General features: G+C 36.9%; 1 protein-coding gene across 1 annotated transcript in view; it reads left to right on the top strand.

The window, feature by feature from the left end:
• The window catches only part of Pla2r1 (phospholipase A2 receptor 1), a 120,628-nt gene extending 105,528 nt beyond the window's left edge, over positions 1-15,100 (top strand). The window contains 8 exon segments of the mRNA XM_047546299.1: positions 1,091-1,329; positions 2,917-3,085; positions 4,957-5,097; positions 5,576-5,692; positions 6,845-7,021; positions 10,043-10,075; positions 10,205-10,407; positions 10,409-15,100. Coding sequence (XP_047402255.1) covers positions 1,091-1,329; positions 2,917-3,085; positions 4,957-5,097; positions 5,576-5,692; positions 6,845-7,021; positions 10,043-10,075; positions 10,205-10,407; positions 10,409-10,435 — 1,106 coding nt within the window. The 3' untranslated portion in view covers positions 10,436-15,100.
• The last annotated feature ends 5,623 nt before the right edge of the window (positions 15,101-20,723 follow it).

Raw genomic sequence — 20,723 nt, 5'->3', positions numbered from 1 at the left:
GGCCAGAGATGAGGAAAGGGGAGCAAGAAGCAACATTGACTGGGTGCCTGATGTATGCCAGGTACAATGGTATATGTCCTATGAACTTATCTCAAAGAATCCTACCCACACTCCTCTAAGGGAGATCATATCAATTGCTCATAGACCAGAAATCTGAGTCCAATTTTCTCAAGGTCTCTTAACCAGTTAGGAGCAGGAATGGGATTAAGCCCCAGGTCTTCTGACCTATCCACTCCTGGCCACACTCTTTTCTAACCCCAAGTATGGTAAAACCACAGAGAGAAATTCAAGGCACTTTGGATGTACAGAAACTTTTACTTTGTTTTCATGTTTTAGTGGATCTAAACTCAGCCTATGCTAGCACATAGTGTAATGCAAAACAAAAAAGCAAATGCACATACTAAAGAGAAAATAGCTGTAGGCCAAACAAGACTCACCTTCCCCATGATCACAGTCCCTCCTGCACAGGCAAGCACCGATGGCACAGGCTGGAAACCTTCCCTTTTGATTTATAAATCTTGACATAGTAATAGTAACTTTTTATAGGAAGTGCGTGTCTCCAGTATTTGTTACCTTGAGTTTTTACAATTCTTTTTAGAAATTATAGACTAAATATGATAATGACCATTATACATGTCAAAAGTGTAGTCAAGCATTTTATCTGAGAATATATACTTGTAAAATTAGATCTGCAATGCAATTAAAGACTACACAATATATATTAATATTCTATCATGAAGCATGACTTTCCACCATAGCAGTGTGTTAGGCAGAGAGTAGCTAGTGAAACCTGGTCGAGGAGATTACCAGCAGCTCTACTAAAAGTGGTTCGTTTGATAAAGGATGGTCAAAAATGGGAAATCTTTCAAAATTGATTCAATCCATATTTATATTTTTGAAGAAACTCATTCATTAAATTCTCTAAAGTTTCTAATTTTTAGCATCCCATATACTTTCAGGTAGTGCCTCATTTAAAACAGTCAATTCAGGAAAAAACTCTCTGGTCAACATGGATCATTGTGTCAGGGATTTTGCCTCCTCCTTTCCCATCCAGATGCTACAAATGATTTTGTTGTTGTTCTTTTTGTAGATATTTCTGGACACGGTGTGAATACATCTGATATGTACCCAATCCCCAATACCTTGGAATATGGAAACAGAACATACAAAATAATTAAGGCAAATATGACTTGGTATGCAGCAATAAAAGCCTGCCTGATGCATGGGGCAGAGCTGGTCAGCATTACAGACCAGTATCACCAGTCCTTCCTCACTGTTGTCCTCAACCGGCTAGGACACGCCCATTGGATTGGACTGTTCACCACAGATGTAAGTGTCCTAAATCACCTGAAACATCTTTACGTAGTTAAATTTCACATCTATCGCTTTCATGATGTGATCACTGAAGTTAGCACAGAAAAAAAATTTCCCAGAGATAACAGTAAATGTAACATTTAAATAATTGGTAAAACAACATACTAAACTTGTGAGCAGCCTCTAACTAGAAAACAAGGGTGTATGTCTTTTTAGGATAAACATTCACTCGCCTAATTTCTAGACATAATAAATAGCCTTCAAGAGTCTGAAATTTTCCAGGCACATCCGAATCCTACCCCATACACTGGAACACATTTTAAACTTGGGTCATTTGTTACATTTAAGGAATCACCAAGAAAAATGGCTCACCACCTCCTGCCTGGAAACTTGATTAATAATTCAATACCCCTTGTAATGTAACCATTGTTTTGGTTTTCCTCTAGGAATGTGATTTGGAGAATAAGGTTTTTTTGCTTTATTGCTTTTTAATAAAAGTATTATATGCTCAAAGTAGTGAAAAGTAAACTCTATTCTCTCTTGACCCCTAGTTCTACTCCCTATGTTGTAAGCAGTTTTTAGAAATTTTCTATGGATATACATGTATGCATCTATAATGAGTGAATGTGTACCTTGTTTTTAAAACACAAATGAGGTCACACTGTATCTGCTATCCTTAAATTTGCTTTTTAAGTTTAGTATAGTTTTTATAACCTTCTATGTAAGCACATAAAAAATCTCATGTATTTACATGGAACAGCAGTATGTAAGAATATACCACAATTCATTAAACCATTCCCCTGTGAATGGGACATTTGATTTTTTTTCTCAGTTTTTCACAATCACAAACAATGCATAACAACCATTCATGTGCAGGTAGGATAATTTCCTAGAAATAAAATTGCTGAATACACTAAATTTTAACAAGTACTGCCAAATTGCCTTTCACAAGTTTGCATCAATTTACATGCCAAGGATTGCATCTGTTTTTTTTTTTTACATCTTTTTTTTTTTTTTTTTTTTTTTTTTTCGGTACTAGGGATTGAACCCAGGGCACTTAACCATTGATCAACACCCCCAACCCTGTTTTTTAATATCCTTAACACTACTATGAAAATTCTAAATCGTGTCAGTGGGATGGGTAAAAGAGTGATATTTTATGATTATTTGTTGTATTTTTTTGTATTACTGAATATTTTATCTTTCTGTAGTCAAGTTTGCATTATGGTCTCTGGATTTTGTATGTCTTAGAAAGATTCTCCCCACACCAAAAGTATTTAAAAAATTAACCAAGTTTTCATTAATGCTTTAATGTTTTCAACTTTTTGTTTGAATCTTTGATCAATCTAGAATTTATCTTAGTGTTAAAATCAAGGTCTTAACCTATTTCTCTCTGATTACTTACTAGGAAATTGTAGTTGCAAGAAGCCAAGTGTTCTTAAAAATCCAAAAAGATGTCATTTGTGGTAGATATTCCTTTTTGTGAGGCTATCTTCATAAGCAGTTCTAGGTCCTCTGAAAAAAAGAATAGAAGTGGAGATCTAGGGGGGTGATGCCATAGCAGTCGTGGTGAGGAAGTGATGGCTCACGTTCCCTCCACAGAATGGTCTTCATTTTGACTGGTCAGATGGCACCAAATCCTCCTTCACTTTTTGGAAAGACAAGGAGTCATCCTTCATTGGTGACTGCGTTTTTGCTGATACTAATGGACGCTGGCATAGCACAGCCTGTGAGTCATTTCTGCAAGGTGCCATTTGTCATGTGCCCACTGGTAAGTACAATTCTATTCAACTCAACAAATGCACCATGTGTTCCTACTGGACTGAGCAGGAGATATGAGCATGACTAATAGAAATCTCAGCCCCTAATAAGTCTCTGGTCGGGTCGGTGATGTAAAGACAAATGTAACTGCTATTGCAACATGGGTACCAAATGAGATAAGAGAGGTAGCAACTGTTATCAAGAAGTTATCAAGGAGTTATCAAGAAAAAAAAACCTTTCTGCGTTTACCTTAACATTTTCTTTTTCTTTTTTTCTTTTCTTTTCTTTTCTTTTTTTTTTTTTTTTTTTTTTTTTGGTCTAGAAAGGCATGACAGTGAAGATGAGCCTTGAAGAATGGGTGGGATATAAATGAGCAATAATAAGACATTAAAGATGAAACTTGGGCTTGGGATACAGCTCAGTTGGTAGAGTGCTTGCCTTGCATGCAAAGGCCCTGAGTTCAATTCCCAGCACCTCAAAAAAAATTTTTTTAAATAAAAAAAAAGATAAAACTTAACTCAGAGCATTATATAGCTTCCTGAGAGTTCAGCTGTCCATCAATAGTACCAGGATGAGAAACCACATGTCCTCACTCTCTGATGTGATGTTAATCCCATTTGAATAAGTCCCCTCTCCCTTTATTACTATAGTGCTTAGAGAGAGTTCCCTAAACTAGAGAGATGACATCCATGCCAAAAGTCAGCTTGAGGGTAGCTAAAATATATTTCACTAAAATATAAGCTCTGTAAGGTCACAAGTACTTTGCTGATATACCTTTAGCAAACTGTAGATCCTCAATAAATATTTGTTATTTAAAAAAAAAAAAAGGAGTTCCATAGCACTAGCTGGTCTCCTTTTAAATCTCTCATTTCACAAAAGCGCATTATTTAATTATATTCTGGGTACTATATCAAATAGTATACACAATATGAAACTTTGTGTGTGTGTGGTACTGGGATTAGAACCCAGGGCCTTGTGCATGTGAAGCAAGCACTCTACCAACTGAGCTATATCCCCAGCCCAATACGTAACTTTAAATCAAAATAATTCAGAGTTAAATGTAAATAAATATATATATACTTAAATATATATGAAAAATTATTTCTGCCTCTAAAATACCATAAAAGCTATCCCTCTCTTCAGGAACAATGCATCAGTTGAAGACTTTAGAAGTGTCCAGCTCTAATGAATTTAAATTCTCAGATTGTAGAAAAGATATTGTTGTCAGTTTCCTTTTATATATAAAGAAACCAATGTGGATAATGGAACCACAGTCACAAATCCAGTAAGTGGCAGAGCCAAGGTCTCAGTATGGATGTGTCTGACTCTCCCGCTTGCCCTCTGAAGTTAAGTCCCCTCAAATTTATCTCATTTATTTTATTTCATGTTATATTACATTATAATACTTTTTTGAATGCATTATTTTCTCTCATAGGATTATTAGTGAATAAGGATTTTTTAAATCTATGATATTCAGCACTGCATAAAATATATTTTGTACATTTGGAAATCCCTTTTGCCGGAATCATTGAACTGTCACTGTTTCTTGAATCATATCCTCCAGATGTCCCAACCTTTAGGATTCCAGTTGTAAACAAGAAAGATAGCCACCCTCACCCAGTCAGCCCTCAAACTAAGCCTACAAAGCTATGTATTAATAATATACCCTGCTATATTTAGGTAAAGATTATTTCTGCCCGAAATGCTAGAAACTGGCCCTAGTTTTATAATCATTTACACTAAATCCAATCTTTCAGAGTATTACCATGAAAATCTTATTACATATATTTATCTTGGTCTTTCATAGAATATAATGTAATGTTTATCTCAATAAATGGAGCCAGTCACCACCCTGAAATCATAACTGGTTTTTCTTCATAGAAACAAAACCATTTGAACACCCAGTGTTGTGCTCAGAAACATCTATTCCCTGGATAAAATTTAAAAGTAATTGCTACAGTTTTTCTACAGTCCTAGACAGCACGAGTTTTGAGGCTGCTCATGAATTTTGCAAAAAGGAAGGTAATTCTTTTGTGATGGTAAAATTCTTTCATGTGCTCCTTCTTGACATTTCAGTAAACAATGTGGTTTTCTTCATTTGTCTGATTATTTAGTGATGTTAGGAGCAACAAAAACTATTGAAAGCAATAAATACTATTGAATTTGTTTGTCTGGGGACAGGTAATATATGCAGTATAGAATTTGAAAACCTAAGATGATGTCTCAGCATACTGCATTTTCTGAAGAAAAATGTTCCTTTTGAATGCATTTGCATTGTAAATTTTTGATGTTCTCTAAAATTAATATTCTATGTTTTAACCTCTTTAAATGCAATCTCAGTAAATGTGCTTTTACCTTAAACATTTTAATCAAAATTACTTTACTCATAATGGAGATTTTTACTTTTCAAAATCTGAACTTTACAAATAATGGTATAGAGGACATTTTTTAAATGTACAAACACAAATACTTGCTCTTTTGCTACTTGTCTCTTTTATAGGATCTAATCTTTTAACAATCAAGGATGAGGCTGAAAATTCATTTCTCCTGGAAGAGCTTTTTGTATTTGGTTCTTCTGTCCAGATGGTTTGGTTGAATGCTCAATTTGATAGTAACAGTAAGTGATTTGGGTAGAGAAGAGGAGAGGGCATAAATAAATACACAGTTGTTAGGGCTAATGATAATGGCATCTGTGAGCCAGAAAAATCTCCTTGCACACATTTGCGGTGAAAAAAAGCATGAATCCTAAAGCCATTTCTTTCACAAACAACATTGCTACCTTTTTCTATACCCTCTTATCCTCTGAAATAATCCCAGAATACCAAAAATAAAAACGAACAACAACAAGTTTACCTTTATGGTTACTGTGAAGATGCTTGACTGGAACTCTGTATTCACAGACTTCGGCATATCACACCAAAACCAGACTGACTTGAAAATGCCGCAGGTTCCTAAATGTTATAAAAGCACAATAGAGTTATGGAAATGTTTCAGTGATAAATTGTGCTATTAGAATTCTTATTTGCTACTCATAAAAACCAGGGTTTGTAATAAAATGGAAGCCTGGTATTCTTTTCTTTATGTAATTGATGGTTCTTGAAAGGTACTTGTAAAGAAAATTATTTTCATCAGCATGAAGAGCTTGTTATGGTGGTAAACCAAGGTTGGGGGTGAGCCTACCCTTGAGGGGAGCATTTTAATCACTAACCTTATAGAATTTCTAGCAGATGGTGATAATAAAAAGCAAATCGACTTTTAGCATGTTTTGTTTCCATTTTATATTCTTTTCAGTCAATGCCCCCCTCCTGTATATGGGATGGTTTCCAACTGCCCCTAATCCCATGGCATATGTCTGGCTTACTGTTTAAAGAAACTCACTGTAAAATTCTTTTAGAAAGTAAACCATTTTGTCAAGACATAGAGATTAGGACCCAAAGAGTGTCCTTACATTGATTAGCTTCATTTACTCAATTTCTCGAAATTGGCTAGAAATTACATAGAATATTTCAAAATCCAAGCTGTTACATTAATAAACATGATATTCTAAATGAACTAAATAGAACAATATATCTAAAATAAACACGGGGTTGTTCACAAGTCAAATTCTTTAATGTCTATCTTTGATGTTGAGTTCATGACTGTCCTCACAGAGCTAATGCATCAGAGGAGTCTCATTAAACTTAGGGATTGATTTTTATGGTTCATTGCAGTCTTCATGTGTTTGATAACCATGCACATAACTTATAATAAGTCAGTTATTTTTTCACAGATGAAACCATAAAGTGGTTTGATGGAACACCCATAGACCAATCAAACTGGGGCATTCTGAAGCCAGACGTGGACTACCTCCAGTCCCATCAGTGTGTTGCCCTGAGGATCCCCGAAGGAGTGTGGCAGTTATCACCATGTGAAGAAAAAAAGGGGTTCATATGTAAAATGGAGGCAGGTGGGTACATCAGAGAGTAAGTCTTCATTTTGATTCTACCCTAACAATGTTGATCCACCACTTTCACATTTTTAAAATCTAAGTATTTAGACAGTATTCAGATAGATTCTAGAATTATCATCTTGTTCTACATCAAACAAGTCAAAGAACATTTCAGCTCCTTCTTTCTCTGATATGAAGGGAAAAAATCATTATAAACTAACTCAGTCAAAGACTGACTTTCTTGTGTCATCTTGGCTGTTAATCCAACAAGCAAATAGAACTAGAAGGTAAACCAGTCAACTGCATTCCAATGATGCTACTCAGAAGGTTAAGGTTTGTCTTTGGCCTCAGAAAATACAATCTATATATCTGGTATATTTGTTGAGAACAGGTAGAAGTGATTCTCTGTTGCAAACATGATGTGTCTTAAAAGTCACATTTAACTTCATCCTGAGCAACTTGCTTAGTTTAGAGTGATCAAAAATTAATTTAGAAATCAAGTCAGAGGATTCTAGTCATTTGCAAACAACAGTAAAGATTTTTAAGGTAAGATGTCAAGAAAGATCATTGACTGTGAAAAGGTATCTATAATGGAATAGTTTCTAGATGACAATCTTATCAGGAAGGAGGAATTCGTGCACTTGAACGAGACCTCAGAGAGATAAGGCTGTGGAATCTCAAAGGATGAAGGGAATATGAGGAGATGGAACAGAGGAGGAAAGAGGCATTTTAAACAAAAGTCCCAGCTGACTAAAAGCAGGAATGGAGAATGAGCTTACACTGGAGTAGAGGGCTCATGTTTGGGAGTGATGGAAAGAAAACTGACCAGTGAAGCAGGATCCATTCAGAGAGAACGCAGGCTGCAGAGCTGAACTTCACAGTAGAAAAGTACCCCATGTGCACTGTAGACACCTGCCGTGAGATTGCACTCATCCAGTGTAAAGAGAAGTATTCGTAACTTGAGTGATGTATTAAAAAGGAAGGGAGAAGAGGGAAGAGAGAATCACCAGGTCTTCAGGACTGATAGACACTGAGAAAAAAGAAGAAAACTGTGGCTATGGGCACCAACGTTTAAGGCTCCAATAATGTATCAATTCTTTATGAGAAACATGATTAGGGCTATAATATAGGTTCCCAAGTTACCACTAGCACTTAAGGATCAAGAACAAATCAGGGGCTAGGGCTGTGGTATAATGGAGTGCTTGCCTAACATGTGTGAGGCACTGAGTTCGATCCTCAGCACCACATAAAAATAAATAAATACAATAGAGGTAAACAGAGGTATGGTGTTCATCTCCCAAAAAAAAAAAAAAAAAAAAAAAAAAGGAAAAAAATCAGAAGTACTTCATGTCTGTAAGGACTTTAAAGTTTTTTAATAATGCATGACACCTCTTTTATCCTCCACAGCAACTTTGTAAAATAGTGGAGCAATTAAATATCCCCACTTTAGATGGAACTGGAGCTACCATGCTAAGTGAAATAAGCCAATCCCAAAAAACCAAAGGTCAAATGTTCTCTCTGATATGCAGATGCTGACTCACAATGACTTCACAATAGAAGTTCATTGGATCAGACAAAGGGGAATGATGGGAAGGGGAAGGAGAGGGGAATAGAAAGACAATAGAATGAACTGGACATAACTTTCCTATGTTCATGCATGAGTACACGACCAGTGTAACTCCTCATCATGTACAACCATGGGAAGTTACACTCCATGTATGTATAATATGCCAAAGTACACTCTTCTTTCATGTATAGATGAAAAGAACATGTTTTAAACATCCCCACTTTGCAGATGAGAAAAGTCCTTGTCCAAATTGAGGCTGCATCAAAGGCTACAGTCCCAATTTTCAGAGTTCCTTCTATGCTTCCACTGCCTTTATCCAGAGAATAAATATCTATTAACTGTCTTTCATAAAGAAGTATCCTTACCCATACAAAATAATACGTGTTTTCAATAATTAATGCAAAATTATGTGACATTATTTTTAAATTAGAGAAACAAGGCTTTTTAAATGTAGTTTGCTGTAGGTAACAACACTGATGTTTCTTCTAAGTCTGACAGAGTGAGTGCGTGGAAGCAGAGCTCAAGGCACCTCCTCCACTCACAGATCCACTCACTCATCTTCTGGATCATCTTCTATATCTTCCTTTGGATCTTTACCTAGGTCCAAAATTGCAGGGATTGAATTTTGAAAAAGTTACATGTTTACAGTAAAAATCCTAAAACCTAGCCATCTCACTTTTTTTCTTTTTTTTACTGGAGGAGCTATTTATTCATTTCCCAAGACTCTTGTGATCACAAAGGTGAGAAGATGCTGCTTGTAAAATCCTTGCATAGAGGTAGACAGGTTATCCTTGCTGGACAAACTCCACATCAGATAAAAAAAAAAACAAAGACTGTGAACTCCTTATGTGTGGGGACTGTGCTTTACTTGTATTTCCATTGCAGCACAGGGCTCACACTGGATGGGGATTCTTTGGCTTAAAAAAGAATACAGTGAAGCCAGGCGAGGTGGTGCATGCCTGTAATCCCAGCAGCTCCAGAGGTTCAAAGCCAGCCTCAACAAAAGAGAGAAGCTAAGCAACTCAGTGAGACCCTGTCTCTAAATAAAATACAAAATAAGACTGGGGATGTGGCTCAGGGGTTGAGTGTCCCTGAGTTCAACCCCTGGTAAACCCCTGCAAAAAAAAAAAAAAAAATGAACACAAAAAAGAATGCGGTGTATACATTTGTAATGCTAATAATAATAAAATGATCCCTATAAATGAAGGGTCACTGAGTTTTTCCAGTAAAGCCAGATAGTAAATATTTTGTGCTTTGGGGGCCATAGGATCTCTGCAACACTGGCATTGCCTCATGAAAACAGTCACAGATGATATATAAGTGAGTGAATATGGTTGAGCTCCAATAAAACATTATTTATAAGAACAGGTTACTCATGGGTCATAGTGTGCTGATCCCTGCTATAAGTAATGAGATAATTTTGCTGAATTAAAAGAAAAAATTTATTTCAACTTATTTTTATTTGATTTTAGATATTCACACTGTAAAGGAGCACCCAGGAAAAGGTAGGTTTGGGGCAGAAGGAAGTATTTTGATTTTTCTTAGAAATAATATAATAGAAAGCAACAAGGTTATAAGATCTATATTTCCTCATTGTCATTCAAATTTGTATTTTTTTTTTAATCTTCTTTCAGGACCGAGTCACAGCATTATTCCTCTTGCAGTTGCTCTGATATTGATAATAATCCTAGTGGTTATCACAGTGTTCTACATACACAAGCAGAATAGTGGCTTCTTCCGGAGACTTACAGGGTTTCGGAATCCTTACTATCCTGCAACCAACCTTAGTACAGCACATTTAGAAGAAAATATTCTCATTTCTGATCTTGAGAAGAATGACCAGTGATAATGAAGTCAGAGACTAGCACAACTCTGGAGATGAGCAGAGAAGACAGCAAGGGGAGTCCTGTATTTCCCTTTAACTAGATACCATTAGAATGGAATTGTGTCACTATTTTAACTATTGTTAAGGTGATTACTGGATTTTAATTGTAACCAAATCAAATGGGGTTTGATTTATCCATTTTCCTAAACTGTGATCCATTCTTAAAAAGGGGAAATTATGCAATGATTATTATTCAGGAAGACAGGAGCTATTAAAAGAAACCCCTATTGAAAACTCTCAAACCAATGTTAATAATTGCTTTTGCACTGATCCTACTAAAAATTTTTTTGGTATTGTAAAACCAAGCTGGTACCTAGTCAGACATTCACCAAACTCGTTACATTAAAAGAGGGAGAAAGAGGAAGACAAATTTCTAAATTCTATACTTACATAGGAGAGAAATAGTCTTCTTAGGTTTCTTGTTTGTTTCTAAATCAATCATTTCCAATAGCCAGATTTGAAAAGTACTAATTTATTTCTAAATTTCTAAATTTAAAACACATGTTCTGGACTCTTAACATTTAGAGTGATATTAATTTTTAATTAGGTATGACTTCTCAAGTGAAAGGGAGGAAAAAATGATCTTTCTTTAAATAGTACAGTTGTTGGTTTTATGAGCAGCCACATAGTTAAAATGTGACTTGAACCCTTTGAATCTTTAAACTGCTAAATGATTATCAAGTTTGATATTTAAAGATATGTTATAGATAAGCTTAAAGGAATATATTGATATTTGAATACTATTAAAAATTCATGAAATTTATTAAAAACAAAATATATAAAATAATGTATAACTTTCTCAACAACCAGAAGATATAAAAATAAAACTTGAATTTAAAGGGGAAAAATTGGGGATCTAACTTACAGTCCTATAAGAATGAGACTAGAGGATGCATTGAGAAGTACTAAATAAATTAACCTCCACTAATAATCTAGATACCTTTTATGATATAAATGACTTGATTTAGATGTTCTTCTTAATAACATCTGATTTCTGGGAACTGTCTCCTTTTGTGTTAGGCTAGTTAGTTCCATTGGTTAATAATAATTACTGCCAGCAATAAAAAAAATCACAGGTTTGATCTTCCTTTGTTAATTTCTTATAAAGAAAAATGAATCCAAAATCAATATTCAGAAGTTCACTCATTGCGTAAGTGTTTGCTGAGCTCCTATTAAAAACAACATGCTAGCTGGCAGCTGGGGGTGCCAGACTGCACAAACCAGGGAGTCTCAATGTTTGTAGCATTTAGTCTCCAATGAGAGAAACCTAATAGCACCCAGTAAAGAGTTCATATGTAGAAAATAGTGGGTAGTTATGAAAATTAAGTAAGGTTCTGTGATAGAAACAGGGAATCTCAGGCCTAAATTTCTAAATTTAAAAGGAAGTGTGCATTTTTTGTTAAAACCAACTGCCTCAACACTGGTGGTCACTAGTCACAAGGGGGAGCTCCCGGAGAAAATATGAATGAATTTCCAAGTGGCAAACCAACATCTTTACAAACACATTTGAAGAGCATATAAGAACAGAGTGCTTGTGGACTGAAACATTAAATACAACTTCCAACAGCAGTTTTTTGCTACTGCTGTGAGTCTACACACTGGGACCATTGACTTTTATAATTTTTTGTCTTAGGACTTCATTTTTTAAAAGACATATAATGCAGAAGGTGTATATTTACAACTCAAAAGAATAACAATTGATCTGAACTAACCAGAACTAAGCTCAATTTAACAATCTGTCAAGTGAAATTAAAATTCTGCTCCTTTCTGCAGACTTGATAAAAGCTATAATCAATTAGCCTTTCAGACAAAGGATATAGTCACATATAACAATTTGAAAATGTATGTCATTAGGAAAGTACTTTAGAAGAAAAAAACTGTTGCTTGTTAATGCTCTGTATTTTGCTCTTTAGTACCGAACCACATCTCCAGAGAAACTGTCCCTGTAAACAGATCATTTGCCATTGCTGAAATTTCAGAAATACAAAGTACCAGAATATTTGCCTTTACTCATGCATGTATATATTTTAAAACTTTTTCCATATCTACTTTTAATCTGAATTAGATTTTATAGTCACAACATAAAATTTAAAAAAAGTAGTAGGGTCACAAACTCACACAGAATTAATATGTTCTCCTCTTTTAAAAGTCAGTCTTTCCCTATTTTTATAAACTCTGGATAATGGAGAATCTTGGGTTTCCAAGTTAGAATATCTTGACTTCTGTTTCCAACAGTATTCTTCCAGGTTAAATGTTTCTTCTGTTGAAGGATCTGTGCCCCATCAAGGGTGAATCAGGTGATCTCTTTAGATGCACATTCATTTGTGCCGTTCTTTCCTTCCTTAAAATGGCAGCTGGATATATGGCAACTTGCTGTGCCCTTCTGGTATTGGGAGGAGAAGGTCATAACTGACGGCTGACATGTGTCATCTGGTATCCACTGAGAGCAGCTGTCTGGGCCCACTCCCTGGAGATCTTATAGCTTGTAGTCTCTTCTCTGCATTGGGCCCTGTCCTGGCTCTTTCCGGCACTGCCTCATTTCCTGAGAACAGGCTGTGATTCCCATTCAGTGCCCTCCCAGGATATTGCAGTGCTTGGCTACAAGGCCACCTCACGCCTGCAATGGAGAAACCCTACCCAGCACCATCAGTTACTCGATTAGTCAGGACAAGCTAAATACTGTAATAAACAATCCCCAAATCTTGGAATTGGAGCTCAGCAAAGGTTTATTTCTTACCCACACCTACATGGATGAGCAGGAGGACTTTGTTTTATGCAGTCATTCATGGATGCAGGCCCCTCTTATGTAATGGGCCAGCATTTCTTAAGTGCTCGGAGTCTTCCAATGGGTCTCCTACCTGTTGCTAACAGAGTTAACTGGAGATCTATGATTGATTTATGTAGTTTCTATGAGTTTTTTTTAAAGCTTCTCACTCTTTTTTAAAAATATTTTTCAGTTGTAGATGGACACAATACCTTTATCTTATTTATTTTTTATGTGGTGCTGAGGATCGAAACCAGTATTCCTGTGTGTTAGGCAAGCACCCTACTACTGAGCCACAACCCCAGCCCATTTCCATGAGCTTATTTGTGTCTCATTTTAGTTTTTGCACTGGGGATTGAACCCAGGGTCTTGCATATGCTAAGCATGTGCTCCACCACTGAGCTACACCACTAGGCCCAATGTACTACTAAAATACAATCATGAAGTCAACAGTCTTCAAACTGAGAACACACACCAAAGGGTACATAAAAATTTCCAAGGAACACAGGGGTATGGATATTTTTAAGGATCTCAATTTCTAGAATCTTAACCTTCATGTGTTATTCCTGCTAGGAAGTGACTCACCGGAGAACACCCTATGATCAAAGTGTCACTCTGGTTCTTTCCCACCTCTCTTTGTACAAATATTTTTCTCTACCTTAAAAAATATATATAAAAAAATTTTTAAACATAGATTTCATACCAAATTTTGCTATGATGGCTTACCTTTGGAAACTCCTCCAAGGCACCAAAGAAAGAAAAAAAATGCAAAATATTGGTATCAGTGAAGTTTCTTCAAAAAAAAGAAATCATAAACTTTGTGCAGAGCCTCCTGTCTTTCCCTGCCTTCATACATTTTTCTGTTAAGGATGAAGCAATGAGTCAGAAACGAGTTACTGTCCCTCATGTTCACACTCTGGGTTGATAAATGGACATGCGCCCTACAGTGGAAGAGCAGCAGTGCTTCCTACCTCGTTTGAGACCTCAGCTCATCCATCCCCTGTCTATTGTCTAAGAATGTTTTTCTAGAGAGACTATCTGGTGAAACAACGTGAAGAGAGTGTAGATATTCCTGAGAGCCTCACATGTGTGCTATCGAGGTAAAAGCTCATGGTTTTATCTATGTTGGATTTCTGAATAGTGAGGATGCTTATTTTAACTAAAAAATGAAATCCGACTTTTTATGAACATTGACTTATTTGGCTCATTGGTTTGACAGTGGGATACTTCTCAAGTAGTACAAACAAGAACAGGAGGGACAGAATCTGGGGGGAAAAAAGGGTAGGTACTGATTAAACCTGTCAGAGGTAGAGAAACAGACTTAACAGGGTAAGCAAAGTCTAATAAGTAGTAGGAAATTTAGATAAAACAGCTTTCTTTGATATCTTTTTTAATCAGAAAGTAGCTTTTTTATTTAGTGCCTACAACAAAGAAAAGATGGACCAAATCTATGTGCTGTTAACTTTTGAATTCTCAGGGAAAAACATGATCACCTGATTGACATTTTTTCACCTTTATACTGTGGCTAAATCCACTTACACCCTTATAGTGTGGCTAAATCCACTTAAGCCAGCTTGTTTATAGTGAATCCTAGTTAATACTGGAGTGAATTAGAAGAGGCAAATAAGTCTGGATTGTTCATCATCATCATATTCAAACAGTAACTTACACAAACAATTTTTATTTATATTATATCCTGTTGTATCAGCAACATAACTAACATGTATTATGGCTCTCTCTCATAATTCTTAGGCATAAAAATAATGGTTTACATTTAAAAATACTAAAACTAAGTAAAAATTAGAAATAAGAATTAAAAATTTCTATCTAGCCAAGTGAGGTGGCACACGCCTGTAATCCCAGTGGCTTCGGAGGCTAAGACAGTAGGATCATGAGTTCAAAGTCCACCTTGGCAACTTAGCAAGGCTAAGCAATTCGGTGAAACCCTGTCTCTAAATAAAATACAAAATAGGGCTGGGGATGTGACTCAGTGGTTGAGTGTCCCTGAGTTCAAACCCTGGTACAAAAAAAAAAAATCATATCTATTTTAGAAATATTAACTCAGCTGCTTATGGTTCTCTAAAGTCTTGCTTAAATATTTGGTATCATGGATTATATACAAGAACTTACAGTCATTATAATTTTTTCTCTGTGCTCACAATTCAATATAAAATGACTAAAATTCAGATTTGTTAATTCTTTATGTTGCAAAATTTGAAGTACTATATAATTCATATGCAATTTTAAAATTCAGCTATAATTCAGGTTTGCAGAAAATGTCAGTATTTTAGATATACTTATAAATGTGTTGTACATTTTTTCTTCCCATAAGTCAATTCCATTATTGTTGTTGCATTTTAAATGTTTTTAGAAGAAAATCAACAAATGTGCCCAATTCTGAAGTGCTGGATAAAAAAGCGAAAATCTGCACATGCTTACAATGCCTAATGATGAATTCTAATTGCAGAAGAAAATCTATAACTAAAACCACAAAATGAGCCCTATGTATACCAGTGACCTTCTTTACTCAGAGTTAATTAACACAAGCACTTGCTTCTTGCAGAGCACTTTGCTGTAATTTAGAACAAATTAAGGGAAAAAAGTCATTCAAGTGCTGTTTTCTTCACACCATGAAGTAAGTGTGATGGACCAAAGTTAACTCATTTAAAATATTATCTTCCATTTCTTATAATTATGAACAGCAATACCATATCTTTTAAAAGAAGACATCCTGGTCTATGCTATTTTCAATTTGTTTCCTGTGTTTCTGTTTATTAATGGAAATTAATTTCCAAAATTAATATAAATGCCATTTTCCATTTCCCCCATTATGTCTCATACTTACATTAGATTCAGTGCATATTTTCCTAGATATTTTTTAAATAAATATATTTTGAATTTAATATGACAAATTAAAGGACCATTTCTATGTTTTCTCCTGCCTTTCCCCCAATCTTGAAATTCTGACTTTATCATTTTTTCACATGGTTTGTGATTTAGCTGGAGCTCCTTGAGTCCCAATTTATGAGGTAGTGCCCTCAGAGGTTACTTAAACTTTACTTTTTAACTTCTTAGAAGATGGAACTTGGTCAGAGCTGGAAACCCAGCTCACGGATGTGGGAATGAGCAGGGCTCTTGCCTAGGGAAAGGGAAGGTAAAGAACAGAAAGCAGAACCAGGAAAGATTCCCAGAAAGGAGTCGGGAGGGGTGGGGACTTAACAGGAAGTGTCACCTCAGTGAATCACCAAGGGCTTTGGAGTTCCTGATTAAAAATGTTCTTCAGTGGAGCTTGAGAAGAAACTCGATTCAAGACCAAGTATGGGCTGGGTGGTAGGAAACTTGCCCTAAGATTTGAGAAGCCCTAAGAAATTCAAGTTAGATCTCGGTACTTTGAAAAAAAGAGAGAGAGAGAGAGAGAGAGAGAGGGGAGAGAGAGAGAGAGAGAGAGAGAGAGAGAGAGAGAGAGAGAGAGAGAGAGAGGAAGAAAGTATGCCTTAATGGAAGTAGGGTACATCCAAGTCATTGCCACTTACAGTCTTTAGGCAAGAGCTCCTCTAATTAGATAAGAAATTGTTTACTGCAGTTTTACTCTAGATGACACCTAAAGGTGTAAAAGAAAACCAGTCTCTGCACACTAAAGAGAGTTCATCTGCACCTCCTGGCTACAGGGAAGGATCAGTGAGCTTGGCAAAACCAGCTCAGTTGGTTCCCTGGAGTTGATACTGTATCTTATACTAAACTTTCCAAGGGAAGTGTAGGGAAAAAAGAGACATACTGAGCAAGAAGTCCTCCTGTTTATGTGGTTTTAGAAGATAATCTGCAATTGCATGTTAATAAGTAAATTTAATGTTACACTTAATGACTTGTATTTGTTACAAAATGTAGTTTTATGAATGGTAGCTATGGAATTGTCATATTGATATTACAATGCATTTGAAGCACTCATATCTGACTCAGTGGGGACCTCAGTAAGGGAATCCAAAAAATCAGTTATAGCAAGGGATCATAAAAATTGAGAGATGTATACTGAGTTTACACATTTTATTTTCTACTAGAGCACATAAATATACATTTAACCACTAATGTTTTGATTTAGGGACAGTATCATTCATTTTAATATTCCTGCTAGTCAGTCTTATGTATAACACATATCCATAGTCTTGTTCACAATCTTTAGTTTCGGTGTATTTATTAGGTAAAATTTTATAAATATCTGTCAACCAATCTGAGTACAAGTCCTAAATCTATATAATATTCCTCCATATTTGGAATTAATCTTGCTCAATGACAGGGTACTCACATCTAAGTCTTGGCAAAGCTTTTAGCTGTTTTCATAAAAAAAATCTCTGTTCATACTCATGTTTTATATTATGGAATTAAATTGTAAAATTAAAATAGCCAGTACAGTTGGGATAAGTGCATTTGAGGACCAACAGTCGACTAGTGTTAAAGGTATGAAGGAGTCAGTGGGCATGGCAGATGGTCAGGCCACACTCCACAGATGACGTGGCTGCCTTCTGTGTCAAGTTCCGTGTTTTCTTCCCCTAGGAACTTAACTCTGAAATCCACAGAGGAGATCTGAGCACAAATAAACAAGATACAGGGCTGCTCCCCAGGCCACCTGTCCTAATTGTAGCTTGATTAAATAAATCTGAAGGAGGAAGGCAAGAAAGTAACCAGGAAGGGGGTAAGAAGAGGCAGCCCCTTGCAGAAGCAAACCCAGAGAAAAACACTCTCTGCAGTCTGGGGGGAGGAGACCTGGACTTCCAAAGGCAAGGTTCCTAGGAGTATTTAGGATTTTAGGATTCTCAGGACGTCCCTCAAGTGAGATGGATACATTATTAGACTCTCTTCTGCTATGAGCATGCTTTCCTTTGTTCCATATTCACCTTCACCAAATATCCTAGTTAGGATTTAGGCCCTCATGGTAGGTCTGTTGAGTATTGAGAGAATGTCTGATAGGGTTCTAAGAGAGAATGACTTTTGGTACTAAAGGAAAAGGCATGTGATTGAGCTTACATTCCCCATACAGCTTGAGCAAAGGTGCTAATTGTGTATTTTTATCTTGAATTTCTAATTGTAAATTAGTAAATTGGCGTTTGATGTCTTCCCCATTCCCATGTGTGACTTTACTGGAGTGGCGGTAGCTCTGGAATGTTACTGTAGAGAGTGCACAGCTGTGGGCAGTCTCACTGGAAAGGGGATCTAGACCCCAGGAATCTGTCCTGCCGCCATGATTCCAGAAAAAGGGCATGGTGCTTATTCACTGGTAGAATAGTTATAAACTGGCCCTATGCTACCTACCTCAACTTCTGTGGGCATTTAGTTAGACTGAGCCAAGGCATGACATCTCCTTGTCCCAGAAAAGAGTTTCTGTGGTTTAAAACCATGAGCCAGGTACTGGGATTGTAATGATGATCTTCAAGGTCCAACCCCTCTCCACTCAGTCTCCCTTTCCTTTGAAGGGCCACTTCCAAAGCAGCTTTCATGGCAAAGTTGGAATCAGAATCTAAATTCATGATTCCCAGTTCTGAGCTTACCAGTAGTCTGTGTTGCCCACAGTATAACTGACCCCAGAGCACTGTAAGAAAGATAGAGCCACGAATAGTAGAGGTTGATTGACTAGGGACTTTGAAACAAACCAGAAAAACAGAGAAGGGTAAACAGGCTCCTCATTTATCTCAGACACCCAAGGTGAGACAGTTGAAATCATACTCTAGGATCCAAATAGACCTGAGAAGTGAGGAAAGAGCCTTCTGGAGAACTCTGTGAGCAGGGAGTTGAAGTGGGGAGGGGGAGGAACAGGAGATTTGGGAACCCCAGAGGAGCACTTGACAAAAAATTAAAAGCAAAATTTGTTTTTTTTCAAAGGATCCTAGAAAAGGCAAAACTTCCTCCTTTGGTTTTAGAATCAAGAAGTGGTTGTTTCTGTTTCGTTCTATGCTCCTAAACACTGAAAGCAAATGAAAGAGAATGCAAAAAGAAAAAGAAATGGAGATAGACCTCAACAGATCGACGGTATTTTATTAAGCAAGGGAGGGGCACATTTTCGGGAGGGAAAATGACGGCGAGCTTCAACAGGGTCTGGATCTTATAGGGTTTAGCAGGGTCAGGTCATAGGAGAATTTGCGTGGTGGGCTCATTTAGGGCAGGCAGGAGGGCAGGTAGGGAGCAGTTGTAGATAAGGGAAGTTGCTGGGGCATTTGCTCATATTCTTCAGACACTGAAAGCCAGTGAGTTACATTTCAACCTGACTGAAGGTGTAAAACAAACAAAAAGTCACATAACCTTGGGTCAAAAGAGAACTTTACTGGAGACTTTTTTTAATTATTATTGTAGAGAGACCTTTTATTTATAGTGACTGGAAAACAGAAAAATGGGAATGAGAAGATCACTGAGCTTAGATACTAATTGATCACATTTATATCAAATATAAATGCCAAGCCTTTTAACATCAGTTTTGTTCATTCCTTTCTCCCAGTCTTGTCTGCTTGCTGGCTCTTTCTCCAGATCCAAACACCCTTCTGCATGCTGCTTTGTACCTCCAAATGAAACCAGAGTTTTGAGATAAGACTAGACTCCCCACTTTGCTAATTTCCTTTGGGTTCTTGTCTCTCAAATTTTGAAGAATAAAATCCATGAACAATCACAGAAGGGTAGAATAAACGGAGCAGGATTTAGTTAAGCAAGAAGAGATAGAACTTCCGCCATGTAGGGGGTCTGATAGCAGAAAAACCCATTTTGATGTGCCAGTTCAGAGTCTGTATGTGGTTTTGGGCAGAGTATGGAGCAAAATCTATGTAAAATAAGTATTGAAAAAGGCATCCTGGCTACTTCAGGTTCACTTCCACCCTCCTTTCTGTGAGCCATCCTCCTTCCTGTAACTCCCATCTGGGTTCACCCCCACCTTCCGTTTTCCAACCCTGGGAATAGGCCTTGAAGGTTCTCATTAGTATGTCTACCTCTGTGTGGTTGAATGGAGCCCATTATCCTGAATGCCTGGTCATTTTACTATCCTATTTTATCCTCATTCGCAATGATATCCCTGGATGTGCTAGTCTTCTAGCTTCAGCGAGGTCCAGCTCAAAGATGGAAAAAATGATGGAAAAGTTTGGGGATTTAACACCCTCCCCACCCCCTGTGAGATTCCTCCCTGCTCTGCTGCACATTCTCTGCTGGGGCTTCCATGCCTGTCACCTGCCTGTCCACAGCTCCAGCATTTTCAAGGTCCAGAAACACCAAAACCACTAGCCTATTCAGGCCTGTGTAGCAAAGACTCCCTGCTGCCTGGAACTCCCTGGGGGTTTCAGCATCCTTTCTGGCTTCCTTTAACCTCCTGGCACCTTTATCAAACTCTCTCCAATTACCACTTCCAGTGAGCCACCCTGTTCCTGGAGAGCCCCTCCTGATACAGCAAGCTTGCAAACATAGAACACACATTTGATGTTGGAATCGTTCGCTGTTTAGCCATCTTTATTCTCCAGCTTTCAATTTCATTTTTGTA

Source organism: Sciurus carolinensis, chromosome 3 (genome assembly GCF_902686445.1).
Source record: "Sciurus carolinensis chromosome 3, mSciCar1.2, whole genome shotgun sequence".
In the NCBI taxonomy this organism is placed as follows: Eukaryota; Metazoa; Chordata; class Mammalia; order Rodentia; family Sciuridae; genus Sciurus; species Sciurus carolinensis.
Note: the sequence above shows the minus strand (reverse complement) of the source record. Positions and strands in the feature narration are given on the sequence as shown.